Consider the following 18,923-nt stretch of genomic DNA (forward strand, 5'->3'; position numbering starts at 1 on the left):
ATGAAGTAGAAGATAATGACATGTAAAATGGTGGAAGTCTTTCCATTTCTCACCGTGATATTTCGCTCTTTTAGGATACATATTTAGGGCAAATCATGGCATGAACGCAGAGTGAAGTGTGAATAAGATTATTGAAGGTTTTCATTTTTTTTTTTTTTTATATTACACTAATGCAAGACAAAAGAATAAATGTAGACATTTACTAAAGGTGTTACTTATTTCGCAATTCTCAGTAACTTTAAGCATAACAAATTCAAGTTATACAAACAAATAAAAATGTGTGCTGTTGCATAAAGAATCTAGGTTTACACTGGATGCCTTTTTCTTTCTCAGAAACCTGCCATTTTCAAAAATAAACTGTACACAACAATACAGTAAAACTTTATTTTGTTCAACAAATCAATATACGATAATTCCTTGACACATCTTTTCCTTAGTGTTTATGATTGTTCCCAGGTATCAGTTGCACCAGATTCTTATATAGAAATACCATTTTGGAAGTGGTGAACTGATTTATATCTTAGAACAAATTCGATAATGAAATGTTTTCCCCCTGATTTAGGTCTAACATATAAAATAGAAATGACCATATGACAGAAGTGACCCACCTTGAACACCTCCAGCGGCAGCGGGCTCTTCTGTCCGTCGAGTTGAGCTTCCTGCAGAGCCTCCTGCCAGTCTGAGGAGCTTTTAAGAGACCTGAGCCCTTAAGAGAGGAGAGATTAGGTGAAAGGTTACAAATAAAACACTTAGTCAGTTTTCTTTTTAATTATCAACACATAACAAACGTCTGAAAGAAAATAAGTCTCGACTGAATCAAAGTTCCTCCTCGTCTCCACAGCAGTTGTAGGCCTAATCGTTCAGATCCTCACCTGCTGGCGGCTCCAGGGCGAGCTGGTTCTCCAGAGCCCAGCCCAGCGGCCGGAGCCGGACGTCCAGGTAGAAGAGCCAGCTGTCCTGAGCCCGGTGGTCCTCCGAGAGGCCGGAGTAACGCAGACGCAGCCTCCCCCCCACGTTCTGCAGGACTCTCACAGGCCAGTACTGCAGCGGGCCGGAGACGTCCTGCAGCTCCAGAACAGAGCCCTCCACGATCAGATCCACCGTGTTCTTACCCCGCAGAGGCTGAGGGAACCAGATAGTCATTTAGAAATGTCAAAATATTATCTCATGGGATTATTTGTCAAACCATGGATGTATAAAGAAACTGGATAATTAATGCAAAGAAAAACACTAACATTTGCTTACAGAAATAGTAAAAGCTGCATGTTTGTGCATGTTTTTTTAGATGTTAATCTCAAAGATTCAGAATTTAAGATCCAAATGTTCTATTGTAATATGCACAATAGCTACATTGTATTTTTTGGCAACACACATCTCCAATCCCAAGCTCCACCAACAAGGCAACATACAATATCCTTCACATAAAAACAAATAATTGAGTGCATAATTGTAAATTGCAGGATAAAGTACAAGAATAAATACTGTATACTATTATCTATAATGATATGGATTTCTCTTTTCTTCCTAGTGTGTATTGTCCTTTGTCTGTTTTTCTTTTTCAGTTTAAAACAATCATTTGACATTCTGAGTAATGCACTTGTTTGCTTTCTTGCCGAGGGTCAGATGAGAAGATTGATGCCGCTCTCATAACTGTCTGTTCTTCATCATGCTGCAGCCAGCAGCTACATATTTACTGTGCAGACATGACAGCCGTATCAATCTTTTCTTCTTCCAACCCTCCCCTAGATACGGGCACCCTGGTTGTTAAGGGGTTAAGAGCCCTATACCAGAAATCAGGAATCCTTTCATTGTCCCACAGCGGGGGAATTTGCAGTGTCACAGTCAAGGGGACAGTGCAGATAAAACGTAATTGTAAACATATTAAATGTAAAGGAAATCATGAACCCCAGTTTCCCAGGGCTTAACTCTCACGGTCTTTTGTTCCTGTTTTATTCCCCACTTCTCTCTCTGCTCATTATTTCCTGTCCTGTTTTGACTTCCCCATATTTCAAACATATGAATAAATGTTAATCGAGACAAGTTAGATAAACGATATTGTTGCATTATAAAAAATGTAACCCTTTAGCAATAAACCACAGCACAGCATAATACTGCGTTATTGCACTTTATACATTTATATACAATACATTTTTTTAGTAAGTTGAGAGTTAGTATTGGCACAAAACGTCACTTGTTTCTATCATCCAGCCTTTTGTGTTCCGTTCAATGTTCAATTTGTTCTAGAACATCCATTTGTTGTGTTTACGCAGTATACCAGGGCTATTCAATTAGTTTGGAATGGGGCCGGTTGATGAAAATGATCCAAAGCCAGGGGCCGGGAAAAAGATGGCTTGAAATATGAGCAATCATATTAAGAGCTTCAGATACAGTAAATACTACAACAGCGTAGTGGAGTGCATATATTGTGTTTAATTAAAGTAAACAACATAGCCCCAAGGCCTTTATAGATCTAAATGGCAAGTTCAGAACTCAGTAGGCCTACATGTGAAGCTCATTTAACCATCAACATCATTTCATTTGATTTAATTTAGGTGAAATTATCTAATCATTCACGCAGAGATGCAATCAATGACAGGAGTTGTCACTACAGTAGCTAGTAGGTGGGTTCGAAACCCGAGCCCGTAGAAGTTTTCAGGCAATGTCTTCCCCTCTATCTCTCAATGTAACACCCTCTCTGGAATAAAGGCAAAACAAAGACGAAAAAAAACTTTAAAAACTTTTTTAACGTTATACTCAAAGGGCCAGTAAATATCAACCCGGGGCCGGATTTGGCCCGCGGGCCGCCAATTGAATAGCCCTGCAGTATACCAAAGGCAGAATCAAGTACACTTCAATATCTGTTCATTTATTGCAAGTAATATCATTATTGCATTATTCAACAACGAGCATTCGTATGTTCTTAATATCTTCATGCTTTATAACATTTGAATGAATTGGCTAGTTGAATGTATACGTCCTTCTCTTTAACACTACTTATTTATCAATGACATATAGATCTACATGAACTGCAAAAGTAATTGATTTGACTTTCTTTCAGCAAGCATGAAAAGCACTGATAAATGACAGCATTAGGGACTCAATATTGTAGAAATTCTGAACCTTGATTTGTAAGTATCTCATGAGATATTCTCCTCACACTCACCCCCTCCAGCAGGTTTGCCGGTGCCGTCCTGGATCCGGTCAGATCCTGAACGAGGAACTCCGTCCAGTCGCTGTATTTCTCCCTGATGGCTGCAAACACACAACAAACCCAGAGACTGAGAAACACACGGCCAATCAGAGTGAGTGCAAAGAGAGGACAGAGTTGGTTGGTGGTGAATTATTGATAGTTAGACACTACGTTGTAGAAGTATAGTGAGAAGAGCATGCGTTATTAGTGCATGCGTATACTTGCAAACACACACACGTGTCATTTCTACTAAGGCAGATTTTTTATATAAACAGCAGATGTGAAGTATTCTATCAGTGAGCGTCTCTGGATTTGATCCTCTTAGTGCAGCAGAGGTGAGAAAAATGCTGTGTTTTTCCCCTCCATAACCTTAATAGCTTTATTCACACTGCAAACATTAATGCTCGGTGCTGATTTACGGCTGAGATCAGATATGTTTTCAGGCGTGCATATGGCAGTTTCCCGCAGAAGTAAACACATCAAAATGAAAAGCAGTGATTAATGTGGTATTGAGCACTGCCATTTAAATGTTAATGTGCAGAATAGCAGCTGGAAATCTGAGAATAAAATACAAATCGGTCAAACTTAGACAACACTTTTGGTTATGGCCTTTTGAGGAGCAGAACAGAAAACTGTCCAACCTCTTAACTTAACTTGAGAAACTTCTATTCTATCAAATGTTTGTCCTATAATTAAATAACAAAGCGTTTTGATGTGTTTTGGACAATGGTTTTACTCTCTTATGTGTGAACAGATCTTTGTAAACTGTGTGGGGATTAGCAGGACATAAATCCCCACAATGCAACTCTTTGAACAGATTTGTTTGCCTGTAATGTGACCAGTACAACACCACACAAATGCAAACACACACACACCTGGTGGACCAAAGTCTCCAAAGTAGTGCTAAAAACGCCAGCTTCCAGCTCATTTGCATGTGGTTCTGTCTGCTTCCTGTTTCCCACAATGCACCAGTGTTATTGTCTCTTTGCTTTTCCTTTGACTCCTCTCTCTGATATCAGCCTTGTGTTTATGCCTCAACCCTCCTCCCTTCTGCCCAACATGTTTTCCCTCCCTCATTTATACACTAAATGAAAAATAACTCCACTCACATTTGTTGCAGTGAGTTTCAGAATGAGTCACGGTTACAGAATGACTGCAACACCCCGTGTGACTGACATTCCCCACAGCAACATTAGCATCTAGCTAAAGTGAAAATGAAATGTAGTCCACACACTGAAGCATGCTGATAATGAAAACAGGTTAAGGTTCACGTTGTTTGACTCTGATATCTGTTATTTATCAGCCAGCAGCTACTGATTTACTGTCTAGACACGAGAGAGGTATCAATCTTTCACCCCTCATTCCTCACCTCTCCCTCTGCTCATCTTTCTTCTGCCCCCTTTTTCAAATACATTCATTTTCCTAAAAGGTTTGGGTCAGAAACGTTCCTTTGATTGAGACCAGTTAGAGTAATGGTAGTGCTGACTGAACAATATATATATTTTAATCGTTTGTGTTCAGTTCAATCTTCAACTTGTCTAATAAAAATAACAGGATTTTGCACGTTAAATGAAAAGTGAGTTTCACTAGAAAATAGCACCTTAAGTTGTAAATCTTACTTTTGTATTGGTTCATATTGAATATTCAGTATTTGCACATACAACCCACATTGAAAGGGTTATAAATCATCAAAGATTTAGTTATGTAGAAAATGTTGCCTTTTTTAGCCTTCATTTGATTTGGAAATGGTTGTTTAAAAAAGTGATTAAGATTATAGTAAATACAACAACCATTAAGCTCCACAGAGGCTTCTCAGAATGTTAAACACATAATTAACCAAATCAATGAATCCTCTTAAGTCTTGTCTGAATCAAATCAACAATGCTGGAATTAGCTGGAAGATAAATCAGCGTTTTCCTGTGAAGGTAGTGTGAACACTGAGCGTCTCCGAGCGTTTAATAATAGTGTTTTTTCCTGAGAGACTATTTTCTTTCCTTGCCTCTGCTGCTGCTGGACTTTGTAAGAGCACAAACACACACACACACACACACACTGCACACACACTCCTCTGTTGATCTCGGGTGTGCAGAAATAGATAAACTATTTTTACAGATCCTGCTGAGATTAGTCATGAAGCCATTTAGAGCTCAACAGAACAAGAAGCTAAAACATTCAAACTTCCACCTCCTTCCCCCTCTCTCTCTCTTCCTTTCTCCCCTGTTGTCCCTCCCCCATTTTCCAGTTGTATTATACTGTAGTGCTTTTTTCCCAAACCATAAATAATTATCTATTTTTCTTCAGTTCCCTCCCAAAGGCAGCAGACACGTAGAGGTGAAAGCCTGACTTTCACATAACAATAAGTGCATAATTAACCTTGAGGGGAAAGCTCCTCAAAACATCCCCCCCTCCCCCGTACACTATCGCAGAGCTAACCTCCCCCATCTCCCCCCCCCTCCTCCTCCTCCCTGCACCAAAGCTGGCTGAAGTCTGCATGCAAATATCGAGCATTAAAAGGACAAAAACAAACATAAAAGTGGGTGTATGAAATTAGCATATTCTGCCAGCTCCTCTCTAAACAGTCCCGACTTTATTCAAAAGCTTTACTCTAGATAATCAATGTTTTAATTGAACAAGAGAAATCGCCTCAGTTTTTTTTGCAGCAGTGCAACAGATTCTAATCAGAGTTAATGGGAGCAAATTACGCTCGATTCCCCCTCCATCATTACGCTCTGGCACGGAGACGAACAGCCAAAAGGGAAAAGAGTCAAGTCAATTGGACCAATTACCTTCTTCCATTTTGAAATGTCCTTTCCAAAGAGGCCGTCGGTGTAATGACAGGCGCACGCTAAGTGTCACACAGCGTCCAATTTGTTTGTTTCTGAGAGACGTTTGACTTGTTGTTTTTGTCAAGTGGCTGAATTATACCCCGACAGTTTCAGGCGCCATGTTGTTAACATTTTTATAGCCCTCTCTACGACAGGGCAGGGGATATTAGAGCAATTTGTGTAAATATGAATGAAATAAGTGATGTGTTTGCAGTAAAGAGGCCCGCAGGAAGAGAGCATTTACAGGGGAGATGTGTTTGGTTGTCTCATGTGGTAGTTAAGTGATTATTTGAAGAGTTAGTGTAAACAAACTTTAGTTTAAAGCCAGTATAACTATGCACCAAACCTATGGAATTCCATGCTATTAGAGAGGCAAGCTCTGTTTACATGTTTTTTAAACTAGCTGGCCCTCTACCTTTGTTTTAGTGCTGTGTTTTTACGTTATATTTCTCTCTTTATTGTTCTTAAAGTGTCTGTTCTTGCTATTTGCTGCCTCTTTTTTTGGAAATCATTTAATTGCCTGGTTTAATCACAGTATTTGTTTTTTCCCTTTCTTGCAAAGCACTTTGAAATACACCCCTATATTAAATATGCTATATAAATACCGTTTATTATTATGATCTTGATCTGTAGGAAAGAGCTTTTGAGTGACCAAATAAAAAAGTTATAATTTGATTAATTTATAATACATTTTTGGTTGTCAATATAGTGTTGTAGTGGTTCTATCGGGTACAATCAAAATCACTTAACTATACATCATTTCCTTCACAAAACAAATCTATTGTAAAATCATTTGTACATTAGCATGAATCAAGCTTCAGTGTGAATCTGTAATAGACAAACAATTGAGGGTCATGCCCACGCTAAAGCAACCCCTTTTTCTCGCACGCACACGCACACACGCACGCATGCACGCACACACACACACACACGCATGCACGCATGCACGCGCACACACACACACACACACACACACACACACACACACACACACACACACACACACACACACACACACACACACACACACACACACACACACACACACACACACACACACACATACACACACACACACACACACACACATAGGTCTATCTCAAAGCATCATCTCCTGCAGGCTCTGGCAGGAAGCAGTGTGGTGAATTCATTATGCAAATGATCTCTGTCAGAGAGCACCTTACCACATGACCAAACTTCTGATGTAGCTTTAAAAAGCGCTTTATATGAATGGATGAATGTCTCCTACACACATGCACACACACATGCACACACACATGCACACACAAGACTGAACTAGCTTCCCTCCTCCTTGACTTCATACAGTATATAGTCAAATCACCTTTTTATTATATATATTCTCACAGTTAAAATACAATTTAACTTTATGGCTTAACTGCCAGAGGCTCATAGAGAAAAAATAAATATTTTACAACATCGGCCATTAAACTTTCTTCACATTAGTCATGCCATTTTCAGTTAAAAATGTATATAATAATTACATACAGTACACACAAACAGGTTAATTATTTTAATCTCAAACCTGTAAAACATGTTCAACTTAAATTCCAACTACAGGAGGGCCATGTGCTCATTACAGGTGAGGTGGATACACATGATCAATGTTTACCCTCAGTCTAAAGGGATCATGTAAAATAGTTTTCATTTGAAACATTTGCAAATTACGCAGCAGAAGTGTTTAAAGCTGCAGACTCATGCTGCAAACAGAGATGCTGATTAATGTGGGCGCTGATTTAATGAGTACAAAAGCTTTGCTGATCACATCAGTGAGCAGAGGAGCATTTAAAGTGGAGGTGTGTGTGTGTGTGTGTGTGTGTGTGTGTGTGTCTGTGTGTGTGTGTGTGTGTGTGTGTGTGTGTGTGTGTGTGTGTGTGTGTGTGTGTGTGTGTGTGTGTGTGTGTGTGTGTGTGTGTGTGTGTGTGTGTGTGTGTGTGTGTGTGTGTGTCAGAGTTCCCGTTAGAATATTTCTTCGCCGGACAAAATGAGAAAGGTGCTGGTCAAAGGTCTTTGTTATTTATTGAGCTTTAAAACAAATTGATATGATTCAATATTAAACTAATTATAGTAGATTAACTACATTATTCAAAAGTGAACAGTAATTTACAATAACACGGGAATAATAAACGGAGCGCTCTCCCTCTCCTGACAGCCCGTCAGTATCATGCAGCTCGCGGATCAGTGATGAGTGACCCGACTGTAAAACTAAACATATCTATAACTAGTTTAGGTAGTTTGAGAGGTAATTAAAATAGCTACGTGTGATATTCTAACCTGAAGCGTGTGTTTCGTTCCGCTCACCGCTGCATGTGATTATGCAGAGCTGCATGTTGACTCGTCAGCAGCAGCTGATCTCTCTCTCCCATCAGATTAGACTTCACTCGCGTTTATGTCCATATCGATCATATCTAGCTAGTTCTAACTAATGATATGACTACCTGCTTATTAAAAGACACCTAAACAATAAGTGTCGCTATGCAACCGGGTGAGGCCACAAAGTATAGCGCAGCATTATGCATTTGTTTACATGCCCACCGGAACCCCGAGGCATTACCAACAGATCAACGCACAATCAACCCACACAGGACATCTCTATCTCCACATTACGTGTTGGACATTAGAATGGACTATTCTTGTCTGTCACATACTCTTCTGTCTGTCACACAAATGGTGCAAATTGCGCAACTGATGTGGTATTGCGCTAAACGGAAATTATTTTGAACGGACACTTTGACCGGAGAGATTTAGATTTGCCGGTCTTCAGCATATTTTACCGGTCGTAGTCCGGTAATTACCGGCTAACGGGAACTCTGGTGTGTGTGTGTGTGTGTGTGTGTGTGTGTGTGTGTGTGTGTGTGTGTGTGTGTGTGTGTGTGTGTGTGTGTGTGTGTGTGTGTGTGTGTGTGTGTGTGTGTGTGTGTGTGTGTGTGTGTGTGTGTGTGTGTGTGTGTGTTCAAGTAGATTTACAGAGAGATTGAGGTGCGTTTGTAGTATGTGGTTTGTCTAATTGCAACACTCATCTGTTATCATGTTTTGCAGTGGGGTGAAAGGTAGTGGGTAGAAACCATGGTAGCACCAACGGTAATATTGAGAGAGCATCCAGCAAATGTGTTCAATAGGGAACTTGTAAGGAACACAGTGCTGCTGATTCGTGTAGAGTACAAGATGCAAAGCACATTTTTGATTGCATATCAAGTCAATGGAAAAAGGAGATGTATTAATTTGCTGTAATTTAAGTGCAGTCAAAGTGTAAAAAGGAGACCTGAATGACTTTATAATAATAATACCAATATCCAAGTCTTTGCAATAACTAATTTACACATGTTGTGAACACATCTTTATGGTACCTTTCCCACTGCAAGGTACACCTTGATTTTTTTATTTTCTACCAGACATATTATCTTGGTTTTTTTTGGTTGAAAAAACCTCAGCCAAGGCTCATAAAGATACACTGCAAAGTAAATCCATGCAGACCACTGATTGGTCAGAAATAATTATCGTTTGCCAATAGCAACCAATCGTGGCCTGCAAAAACACCATAGAGACCAGTTTGCACCATTTGCACTGTTCTTTCAGTAATCATATTTGATGTTGCATTGTTGGCTATGATGTAGCTATTGTATGACTCTGAATCCTTTAAATCCTTATAATTCAATTGATTAATAAAGTCAATTAAACCTCATTTTCTCATTTTATTTTCCCAAATATACACTTGTTTATTTTCCGGACTGTCTGTTTGTATGTTTATATTATATATGAATAGATAAAACAAATAATGTATTTGATGAATGTTACAGAGACTGGTATAGCATCAGCAGTTAAAGGTTTGTAACGCCTGTTGACACACTTTTATTTGATCAGTCAAGGACACATTTTACACAAAGCGTTTCTTAACTTCTGACATTTCTCTACTTGACTCACCAACTAGCGACATGTTTTTTCTCCTGATATAAGGCACAGTTTGTGTTTCACATGAACGGAGGTCACTTTATCAAAGCATTGCATTTCTCCCTGCGTTTACCACTAGTTATCATTCGAGCACAGCTTGGCACAAACAGCTGTGTGTGTGTGTGTGTGTGTGTGTGTGTGTGTGTGTGTGTGTGTGTGTGTGTGTGTGTGTGTGTGTGTGTGTGTGTGTGTGTGTGTGTGTTATCTCTACAGCTGGAGAGGAGTCACATGCAATAGGGGGCAGGGCAACTGAGCAGTGAGGTCACTTCCTGTAGAGGTGAAAGAGGAAGAGGAGAAGGAGGAAGCATGCAGCTCTGAGCCTAACACACAGATGATTTCATGTTGACTAAAAGAGAGCAGGCAGTTAGTATGAGGCACTGTTAGAGCGGCTTACCTTTTCTTAGGTAAATGTTATCTGAGAAACAGAAAACAAAAAGAAAACAAATAAAACAGGTAACTGTGACACAGGTATGGAAATGTATGTCATGATTATCCTGGCCTAAACAATTGTGACAGATAGTGAGTTATTTTTAGCATGGTTAATTAATTAGTTAAGATGTTTAATAGTTTGATCATTTCTGGATTTGTTTTTTAAACAGGCTCTATTTAACCCCTTCTATATAGCAATATCAACATATATATTCCCGATGTCCCCGATAATGGAAGTTCATCAACTTAAAATGGCACTAAGCCATTTTTGCATCCATCTTTTCCTATTGCAGCACAGAGCATTATTTTTAATGTTAAATGTAAACAATTAAATAAATGCAGTGTATAATACTTTGTTTTTTTTTATTAAGCTAATTTATTCCACGTCACTACCTTTATAGCTAGCTATATATAAATTAATACAAATAAATAAATATTCCCTATCAGCCCGATAATGAAATTTGACCTCATTCAATTTATTTCAAGAGTTTTTATCCTGATTCCAGAACAAAATCCCATATTGTCCCATCCGTGATACACACTTTTTATCCCTCATATTGCAGCTGACGGAGCCACACACACACACACACACACACACACACACACACACACACACACACACACACACACACACACACACACACACACACACACACACACACACACACACACACACACACACACACACACACACACACACACACACACACACACACACACACACACACACACACACACACACACACACACACACACACACACACACACACACACACACACACACGTGAAATGAGGCAACAAAGTACTTTCTTGTCTTTTATCGTATCTGACAAATTGATCGTGTCTTGCAGAAGCCTCTTTAGGGAATATAGATATGCCTTCATTACCGGATTAAAGCTCAAGTTTGCATCATTAAACAAGCAGATGTCAGCCGTCCATCATAATCAAAAGGAAGAATTTAAATATGAGCTTTCTGAGATGAGATGGAAGAGATGTTAATGGTAGCTTAGTGATCTTTTATTATGACTGTAAAATGTATGATTACTGTAATATTACTCCAGAAGATGCTTCCTCATTTATGATCCAACACTATGATGATGGTTAGAAAAGTGTACTGGAGTAAAACATTGTCTCAATCATTAAACTTTTTCTCATTTTGCAGTTATGTTTAATTTCCTGTTCTCTTAATACAAATGGTAACATACAAAGCAATATGGCTCCCATGTCACTGCATTGTAGGCAGGTTTTCTTTCAATCAAAGTAAATAACATCAAAACTACCCATAAAATAACAAGTTTAAACTCACTTTCCTTAAGGACTTTTTTAAAGACACAAAGTAATTCAACATTTTGGATTGTTGTTCTGAAACAAATATGAACATGTCCGCTGGAGGAAGTTTCTATTTGAATTGTATGGATGATTAATCTTGAAAAGTTTGACAGATTGCTCGATAAATAAAAGAAAGAACTACTTCCTTCAGTCTTAATTCTCATCTTGATTGGTGACGTATACAAGCTTTAAAAAAGCTGTAAATATGTATATATTTGAGTTTTCTCTGCTTTTTTTTTATACAGATCGCCGCTGCTGTAAAATGCAAAAGAGAAAGTTTGAATAAAGGACACGTGATGTGACGGTGTGAGGTCGAGGAGTCAGGAGGAAACAGATCCAGGTCGTCTCCGTAACAACGGAAGCGCACGCCATCCATCAGCAGGGAAGTGTGGGAAAAATAAATGACGTGCAGAGGAGGTGAGTCATCTATCTGAGGGCCGCTGCAGGTGAAGTGTCTGATGGTATTGTGGAAGGGACAGGAGGAAGAATAGAGCGCAGGGATGATGTATTTTTGTTGGCCAACCCGGAAGGTACCATAGCAAGGGCTCCCTCTACTAAAGCCGATGGGATTATTTTGTTAAATTAGAAAATAAGATCTGTGGCAAACACACGTTTATGATATTTACACATTTTGTTCAGCAGGTTAATCTCATATTTACACCACTGTTGAAGCGTTAATGCAATCTCCAGAAGTAAATAGCTGACATAATGATATAAATGAACTACATCATCACCGCTAAGCTAAAGGCGGCTAATGTTTGGCGTGATTACGTTTAGTCATCTCATTGAGTCATTTATTAGCAACTAGTTTTTAAAGAGGCGTAAAAGCTTCAGAAATTCTCCAGTGGAGTATTTACTGACATATTTGATGTCATACCACGAAATGTAAAAATCTCGTAAGCATGTGACCTTATTTCGGGAATCTAACCAATAACAGATGCTCTGTGAGAGATGTTGGTTGTAGAAAGGAGGTGACCTGTCCTGCGTTGCACGATGGTGCGATGTGTCAGCGAGATAAATGACAGTTGAGCCGTCTCAACAATCGAAGCACTTTGAGCGAAACCTGTCCGTCCACTCAGTTAATAAAAGGCATTCTTTGAGAGGTGAAGGTTGAGCTGTTCTCTTGTTAGTCTGAGTGCATTAAGCTCAAGCTGACAGTCCTGAGTAAAGGCAGTGAATCAACCATTATGTGACCTTTTTGTGCTATGTCCTATTTTTCTTTAGGTCTCCTTCCATGCCATACATTTCAATCGTAGTTCTCTACAGTCAGGATGAAAAAGCCTTTGACATGGAAGTCCAAAGTTCACCACAAGGCTGTTCATCACAAGGCTGTTTATAAAACCTTTTAAAGAAAGGATCGTTTCAAAGAGGTGCCTGAAGGTTACGGAGAAAACTGTTCATATTTTATCCTTGCAAAAAAAGACCAGAACAAAGTGAATTAAACATTTATTTTAAAGCCCAAAATCTGAAATGGTCCTATATAGGCTCAGCCCATGACGACAACCCTGATAATTCTCAAATAATTGTAGTTAATTTCTAATGCCAATATTGATATTTGCCAGTTAACAAAGTAGATATTTGCACTAAAGAACATCAAGTCTCTGGTAGTGGATTACCATATTCTATGTTTACTGTTGCTGTAATTGCCCAGTGGCGGATGCAGACAGTAAATATACACTAATGTAAATATACACATTGACTGGGCAAAAAAAGAAAAACTACTTAAAGTTAAGTCAGATTTTTAGATTTATGCAACATATTGGAGGAAATGCTCAGTTCTTGCCGGTATTACATTTTAAAGCCTTTACCTGCTGATACCGATGAAGCTCGTTTGATAATGCAGCAAAATATGTTGATTGATTTGAAATTCTCACAGTAAAGGTCACTGTGTATCGCGGGTTACTTTGAAACATTATTTCAAGATTCTTACGATCACCTTTTTTTTTTACTAAATGGTTAGTCCTGCCAGTAATATAAAAAATAAACAATGATATGAAACTCAAACATAACCTTGTGTGTTCAGATAAAAGTAGCTGTCTTGGTTAACTCCAGGTTCAGGTGAGTACATGTAAACACAGTGTGTTCCTACCTTCGGGGGGCATGAGGGTCTTGTTGTTCTGCGTGCACCAGCCCACCGGGTGCAGCTCGGCGGTCATCACGTCGCACCAGAAGTCGGCCTTGCGGTCGTCTCCGTACCCGCTGAAGCGCAGCAGCAGCAGCTGGCCACACGTGGTGATGATGGTGGCCACCCAGTAGGAGTCCGGGCTGCTCTTATTGGCCACCTCCAGCTTCATGCCGGGCTGGAAGCTGCTCTGCAGGCTCACCTCCACCTGAGGAGACACAACATTACAGGTATGTCTTCTTTAAGTGGTCTTAGTTTATAATGACATTTTGTTTTAAACAGGAAGATAGTTGGTCTGATATAAGTCTGATGGTTGCCTCGTTTTGTTTCGGTTACTTTACAGCCTTTATTTCAGAATCCAATATGGTGAGTAAGGAAACATTGGTTAAACTCTGAACTTTAGATTTAAATAAAGTACTTGAAAACTTGCTTTCAGATCTTAAATGCTCAAATTCAATATCCATAACAGAATAAAGAACAATCAAAGGTTAGAAAGGGAAGCAAAATAACCAAAACTGATCAAATGTTGTCAATAAAATTGTGTTCATATAGAAAGAAACTGAAGTTTTAAGGGTCTTTAAAAAACTATAAACAGATTTTGGGTTATAATATAAAACTCTTCAATCGAGATCTGAAATGTTGGTCGATTGCCAAAGATAAAATAATTGGCAGCTCTTGTATATCCGCCTTGTCATTTGTAAAGGAAAAAACCCTTGAGTAAAATATGTATTTTGCTCTGCAGGCTGATCTCCATCTGAAAGAAGCACCACACAACATTAGAGGTATATCTTATTTTAAACAACCTTGGTCTTATTTTAAAATGGCATTGTGCTCAACAAGTGTCCGTTCTAATCTCCTAATGCTTGTAAAACTGTGCGCACACAACTAGAGGAAGTTTTCTGGATCAAAGGTGAACCAGGGAGGCAGTTTCATGGACAGATTGGGTAATAAGTTTGATGTTTGCCTTTCTTTGTTTTGGTTATACAACCTGACTGAACGTGCTGTTCCCTCTGTTGGTGCATAACTAAACATCCACTTTGGTAAATACATGTTATCAAAACCAGTGGGAACGACAGTCAAATTAACTTTCCAGCCTCATATTATGAACTTTCACCCACAAAACGAAGCTTTCATGTAAGAGATGGTAATATTTTGTAGATGGTTGGTGCATTCAGAATATATTTACATGTAATGAAACAAACGTTTAGTGTAAAGGGGAACTCTGCTAATTTAATACATAAAAGGTCAGTTTATGTGAGTTTATGTTTATGTCTTATTTAACCCTTCCTGTGAAAACAGATGTTTTATGTCTTATGGCTCCGAAGCTCTGCAAAAGCGGAGAAAATGACACGGATGGTGTTAACAGGGTAAACTATTTAACCGAGACTTCAAATTACTAACAGTAAGCCTTTGTTAAAGTCATGGAGGCACCGACGGTCTAAGAAAAACATCCCATTGAGTTGCATTTTGTAAACTGCCCAGGATCTCTCGTCCTCTTTTTTTAAATATCTAACTTTATTTTTTTTTAAATTAGGAAGACCCTTTAGTTTCACTCAAATAAAACCATTCTCCAAAAATCAATTCAAGGGAAGTTGTATTGAACGATAAGCCAACAAAATGCTGATAATATCTTTATTAATTGGGTAAAAAGTAATGTTATCTGCTGCTTTCCACTGTTCATGTATGTGTTTATCATTTTAAATGTCTGTTGGTTTTGCACTAGGCTGGATAAAACAAGAAAATGTTTACAAAATGAACCATACATCAATAAATGATTAAGAGATAAATTGATGATGAAAATTATTTGAAGATATATTTTCCATATCACCCCAGTGTTTCCCTTAGGATGGAGTCATAGCAGCGGTGCTAAGGCACGTGGGCCCAGCATAATGTGAGCGTGGAGCGTGTGGAATTTTTTAGTGTGTGCGCGTGCGAAGTGTGCCCCACCAATTTGTTTCTATGTGTCTGCCAGCACAAGAAAGGCTCTTGAGGCCTAGTACCAGGGCCGGTTCTAGCCAATTTGCTGCCCTAGGCGAGATTTTAGGCGAGATTTTATATATAAAGAATAAATGAAAAATCTCTACAAAAGACAAATACACTACAAAAACAGAAACTTATTGACAAAATGGCTTCAAATTTATTGAGTATTGTATGAACTTGTTTTCATTGGGGGGTCGACGTCACATGCTCTAGGGGGGTCCGGGGTATGCTTCCCCCGGGAAGATTTTTTTTTGAACATTTTAAAGTAAAATGCTTCAATCTGGTGCACTTTGAGCACACAATTACTAGAGACTAGATCTAGGGGGTACAACTCTAAAACACCCATATGAAAAATATCTCTCCAACTTAAAAACGATATTTTTGGTTTACTGTCCTATAGTATACGTTGGAATGATTTTAAACCTGTTTTTATTTATCCTAATAATTTTAAAGGAGTGCCTTGGAAATACGTGTTTACATAATTTGTAAACACATATTTGTTTGAGACACACTGAGATAACTTAGACTAAAATTAACTATCTAAACACTCAGAGTGCTTTACCTCACTGAGCCTCTCAGTCTGACCCACCCTGGTTGTAGAAACATCTACTTCTTATATCCGTTAGCGCAGCCTACAGTATGTCGCCTATGCCAATAATCGGCCCTGCCAGTATATACAGTGGCAATGTCTCAAGATTTAGCAAAAATACACCTCTATTGAACATACAGTAACACAAATACTACAAATCCACATAACAAACAATCAAAAATGAAAAAGGGTGGCCACTTATTATTATTTTATGAAAAAAAAAAAATGTTAGAGTACCTGGCTGGCGCTGCCGCTATTTGTATATAGGGGAAACACTGCACCCATATTGTACGGTTAAAATGTAACATTCCCAATTGAGTTGTAATTATAAACAGTTCTAATTAATGACCACCAACTCTTAGAAAACAGCCTCTCCACTTGTCCTTGTGCAGAGGAAGCGATAAATCTGTACACCAGTGAATGCAGCGCGGCATAATGCGTTTCCACCATAGCCACAGGCCGCTATACAACTGTGGAGAACACTACAAGCCCAACAGGATGTTCACATTCAACACTCGCACAAAACGCACACACTCGCATGTGAATGGAAAAAGCCAACATCTTAGAAATAAACACAATACAAACGACCCCGCGACTTCCTGCTGCAACAATGCTGTATCACTCCAGCTGGCTTATGTAAGAGAGCTATGGGGTGTGTGTGTGTGTGTGTGTGTGTGTGTGTGTGTGTGTGTGTGTGTGTGTGTGTGTGTGTGTGTGTGTGTGTGTGTCTCTGTCTGTCTGTCTGTCTGTCTGTCTGTCTGTGTGTCTGTGTGTGTACAGGCCCAAGAGAAATCACTGTTTCAATTTGTCCAGGCACACAGAGAGAGAGAGAGAGAGAGAGAGAGAGAGAGAGAGAGGGAGGGAGCGGCACTTTACTGAATCACATTTTTCCGGGGAATTCATGGTCTGTTTCCCAGTGACTCAATCCACTTACCAACGAGGCAATTTAGCTTCCCGAGAGACCTCACCCGCTCAGAATCACCACATACACTTTGTCCGACATCTCGTAGAAACACACCATATATTCTAATCTCGCCCTTATTACCATTCATCGCTCCGAGTGATGTAAGAAAGTGAAACGCCGACACGCTCCTTTAAACCTTAAATTATCTTCATACAAGTCTCCACTTTTCCTGTGAGCCTCATGGTGGAGGACAGCTGCTCTGGAGTAGATGAGGTGGATAAAAACCTTGCATCAATGCCACTCGCCCATCTGGCCCACTTCCTGTGATGTGATGTTAACGGAGAGGGGTCTTGTAATTGTTTGGTAACAGGCTGGGTTTATTGGGGGGTATTACAAGCAAAAATGTGTGCTGGAAAATACTTTATACAAGATGTATAAACATTTTTAGCCACTAGTTCAGGTCATGCTCCAAGACTACAGGATCCTCCACTTCCCCTAAGTCTTCTTATCAGTATAGTTTGCAACCCAAGCTATTTGTTCAACATGTGTATTATTTAAAGCCAATGAGGCATCATTTAAAGTTTTCTCTAGAAACACAGAAGACATAAAATAACTGCTTCCACAATTTGGGTATTTAACATTTAATGTTGTTTTATGAACATTTCCTAAAATCAAGTGTATGACAACTTTTCTGTAAAAAGATTAGCATGAAATGACAAAAAAAGAAAAGAAATATGGCAAAGAAATGTGCCCTGCATTCAAACTCTGAGCACATTGGGTTTGACTTGAATTAAAAATGAAAAGATGCTTCTTCACTATTAAAATCTGTTGTTGTTTTGGTTGTCATTTGGCCATTGTAATAATAATAATAATAATGGATTACATTTTTTAATTAGAGCGCTTTTACAGGTACTCAAAGCGCTTTACAATTACATATTACACATGTACTGTAAATGTCAATATTGTGGACATTACCCACAGGAAAAAATGCGGATAGAGTGTCTTGCCCAAGGACACAACGGCCTGACGCAGTGGCGGCCGAAGCGGGTTTCACCACTGGAGTTCACCAACGCCCCTTGATCTGATGATCAACGCTCTAACCACTGCGCCAAAACCACATATTTTATATTATATGCATATTTTCAAATGACTTCAGCTTTGCCTAGAAAGTAAACGCATCATCATTTTGGTAGTTCTCCCTCATCAAAGCTTGAAAAACAATTACTTATTATATTTAGAAGAAATAAAACTTCAGTTCAGCACCCATATGTATTGCTAACTTACAGGAGATACTGAATAGGGACACTAACCAATAGAATATAATTGTTTTCCTTTATAGACCCGGCAGCAGGCAGAGATTAAACAGGTGAGTCTGACATCTGAAACAAGCGTCCCAGGTGCTGATGGCAACATGCTGCTCACATTACCTCTCAGCTGATGACTGCCTGACTGCCTGACTGAAAAACTCAGCAGGCTGTGCTTTAATTCATGGAAGAAATTCCAGTTTCAACCCGGGGAAGTAGAGCAGTCACCGCCCAAAAAAAGTACCTTTACTTTTAAGCCACTTCATGCCTCTTCTGTTTTGCATC

General features: G+C 39.1%; 1 protein-coding gene and 1 long non-coding RNA gene across 5 annotated transcripts in view; one reads left to right on the forward strand and one right to left on the reverse strand.

The window, feature by feature from the left end:
• Positions 1-1,004, forward strand: part of LOC117552517 — a 52,789-nt gene extending 51,785 nt beyond the window's left edge. For both annotated transcript variants that reach the window (XR_004569973.1, XR_004569972.1), the window contains 2 exons: positions 563-726; positions 842-1,004. This is a non-coding gene — a long non-coding RNA (uncharacterized LOC117552517). The remainder of the gene's footprint in view (positions 1-562; positions 727-841) is intronic.
• sfmbt2 (Scm like with four mbt domains 2) overlaps positions 1-18,923 on the reverse strand; it is a 39,362-nt gene that overhangs the window by 12,624 nt on the left and 7,815 nt on the right. For 2 of the 3 annotated variants that reach the window (XM_034226041.1, XM_034226042.1), the window contains exons 4-8: positions 13,829-14,069; positions 10,376-10,396; positions 3,164-3,252; positions 873-1,122; positions 609-706 (exon numbers count right to left, since the gene is read on the reverse strand). In XM_034226041.1, the coding sequence (XP_034081932.1) occupies positions 609-706; positions 873-1,122; positions 3,164-3,252; positions 10,376-10,396; positions 13,829-14,069 (699 nt within the window). The remainder of the gene's footprint in view (positions 1-608; positions 707-872; positions 1,123-3,163; positions 3,253-10,375; positions 10,397-13,828; positions 14,070-18,923) is intronic. The other variant, XM_034226043.1, reaches the window with a different exon arrangement.

Source organism: Gymnodraco acuticeps, unplaced genomic scaffold, assembly GCF_902827175.1.
Source record: "Gymnodraco acuticeps unplaced genomic scaffold, fGymAcu1.1, whole genome shotgun sequence".
Classification (NCBI taxonomy): domain Eukaryota; kingdom Metazoa; phylum Chordata; class Actinopteri; order Perciformes; family Bathydraconidae; genus Gymnodraco; species Gymnodraco acuticeps.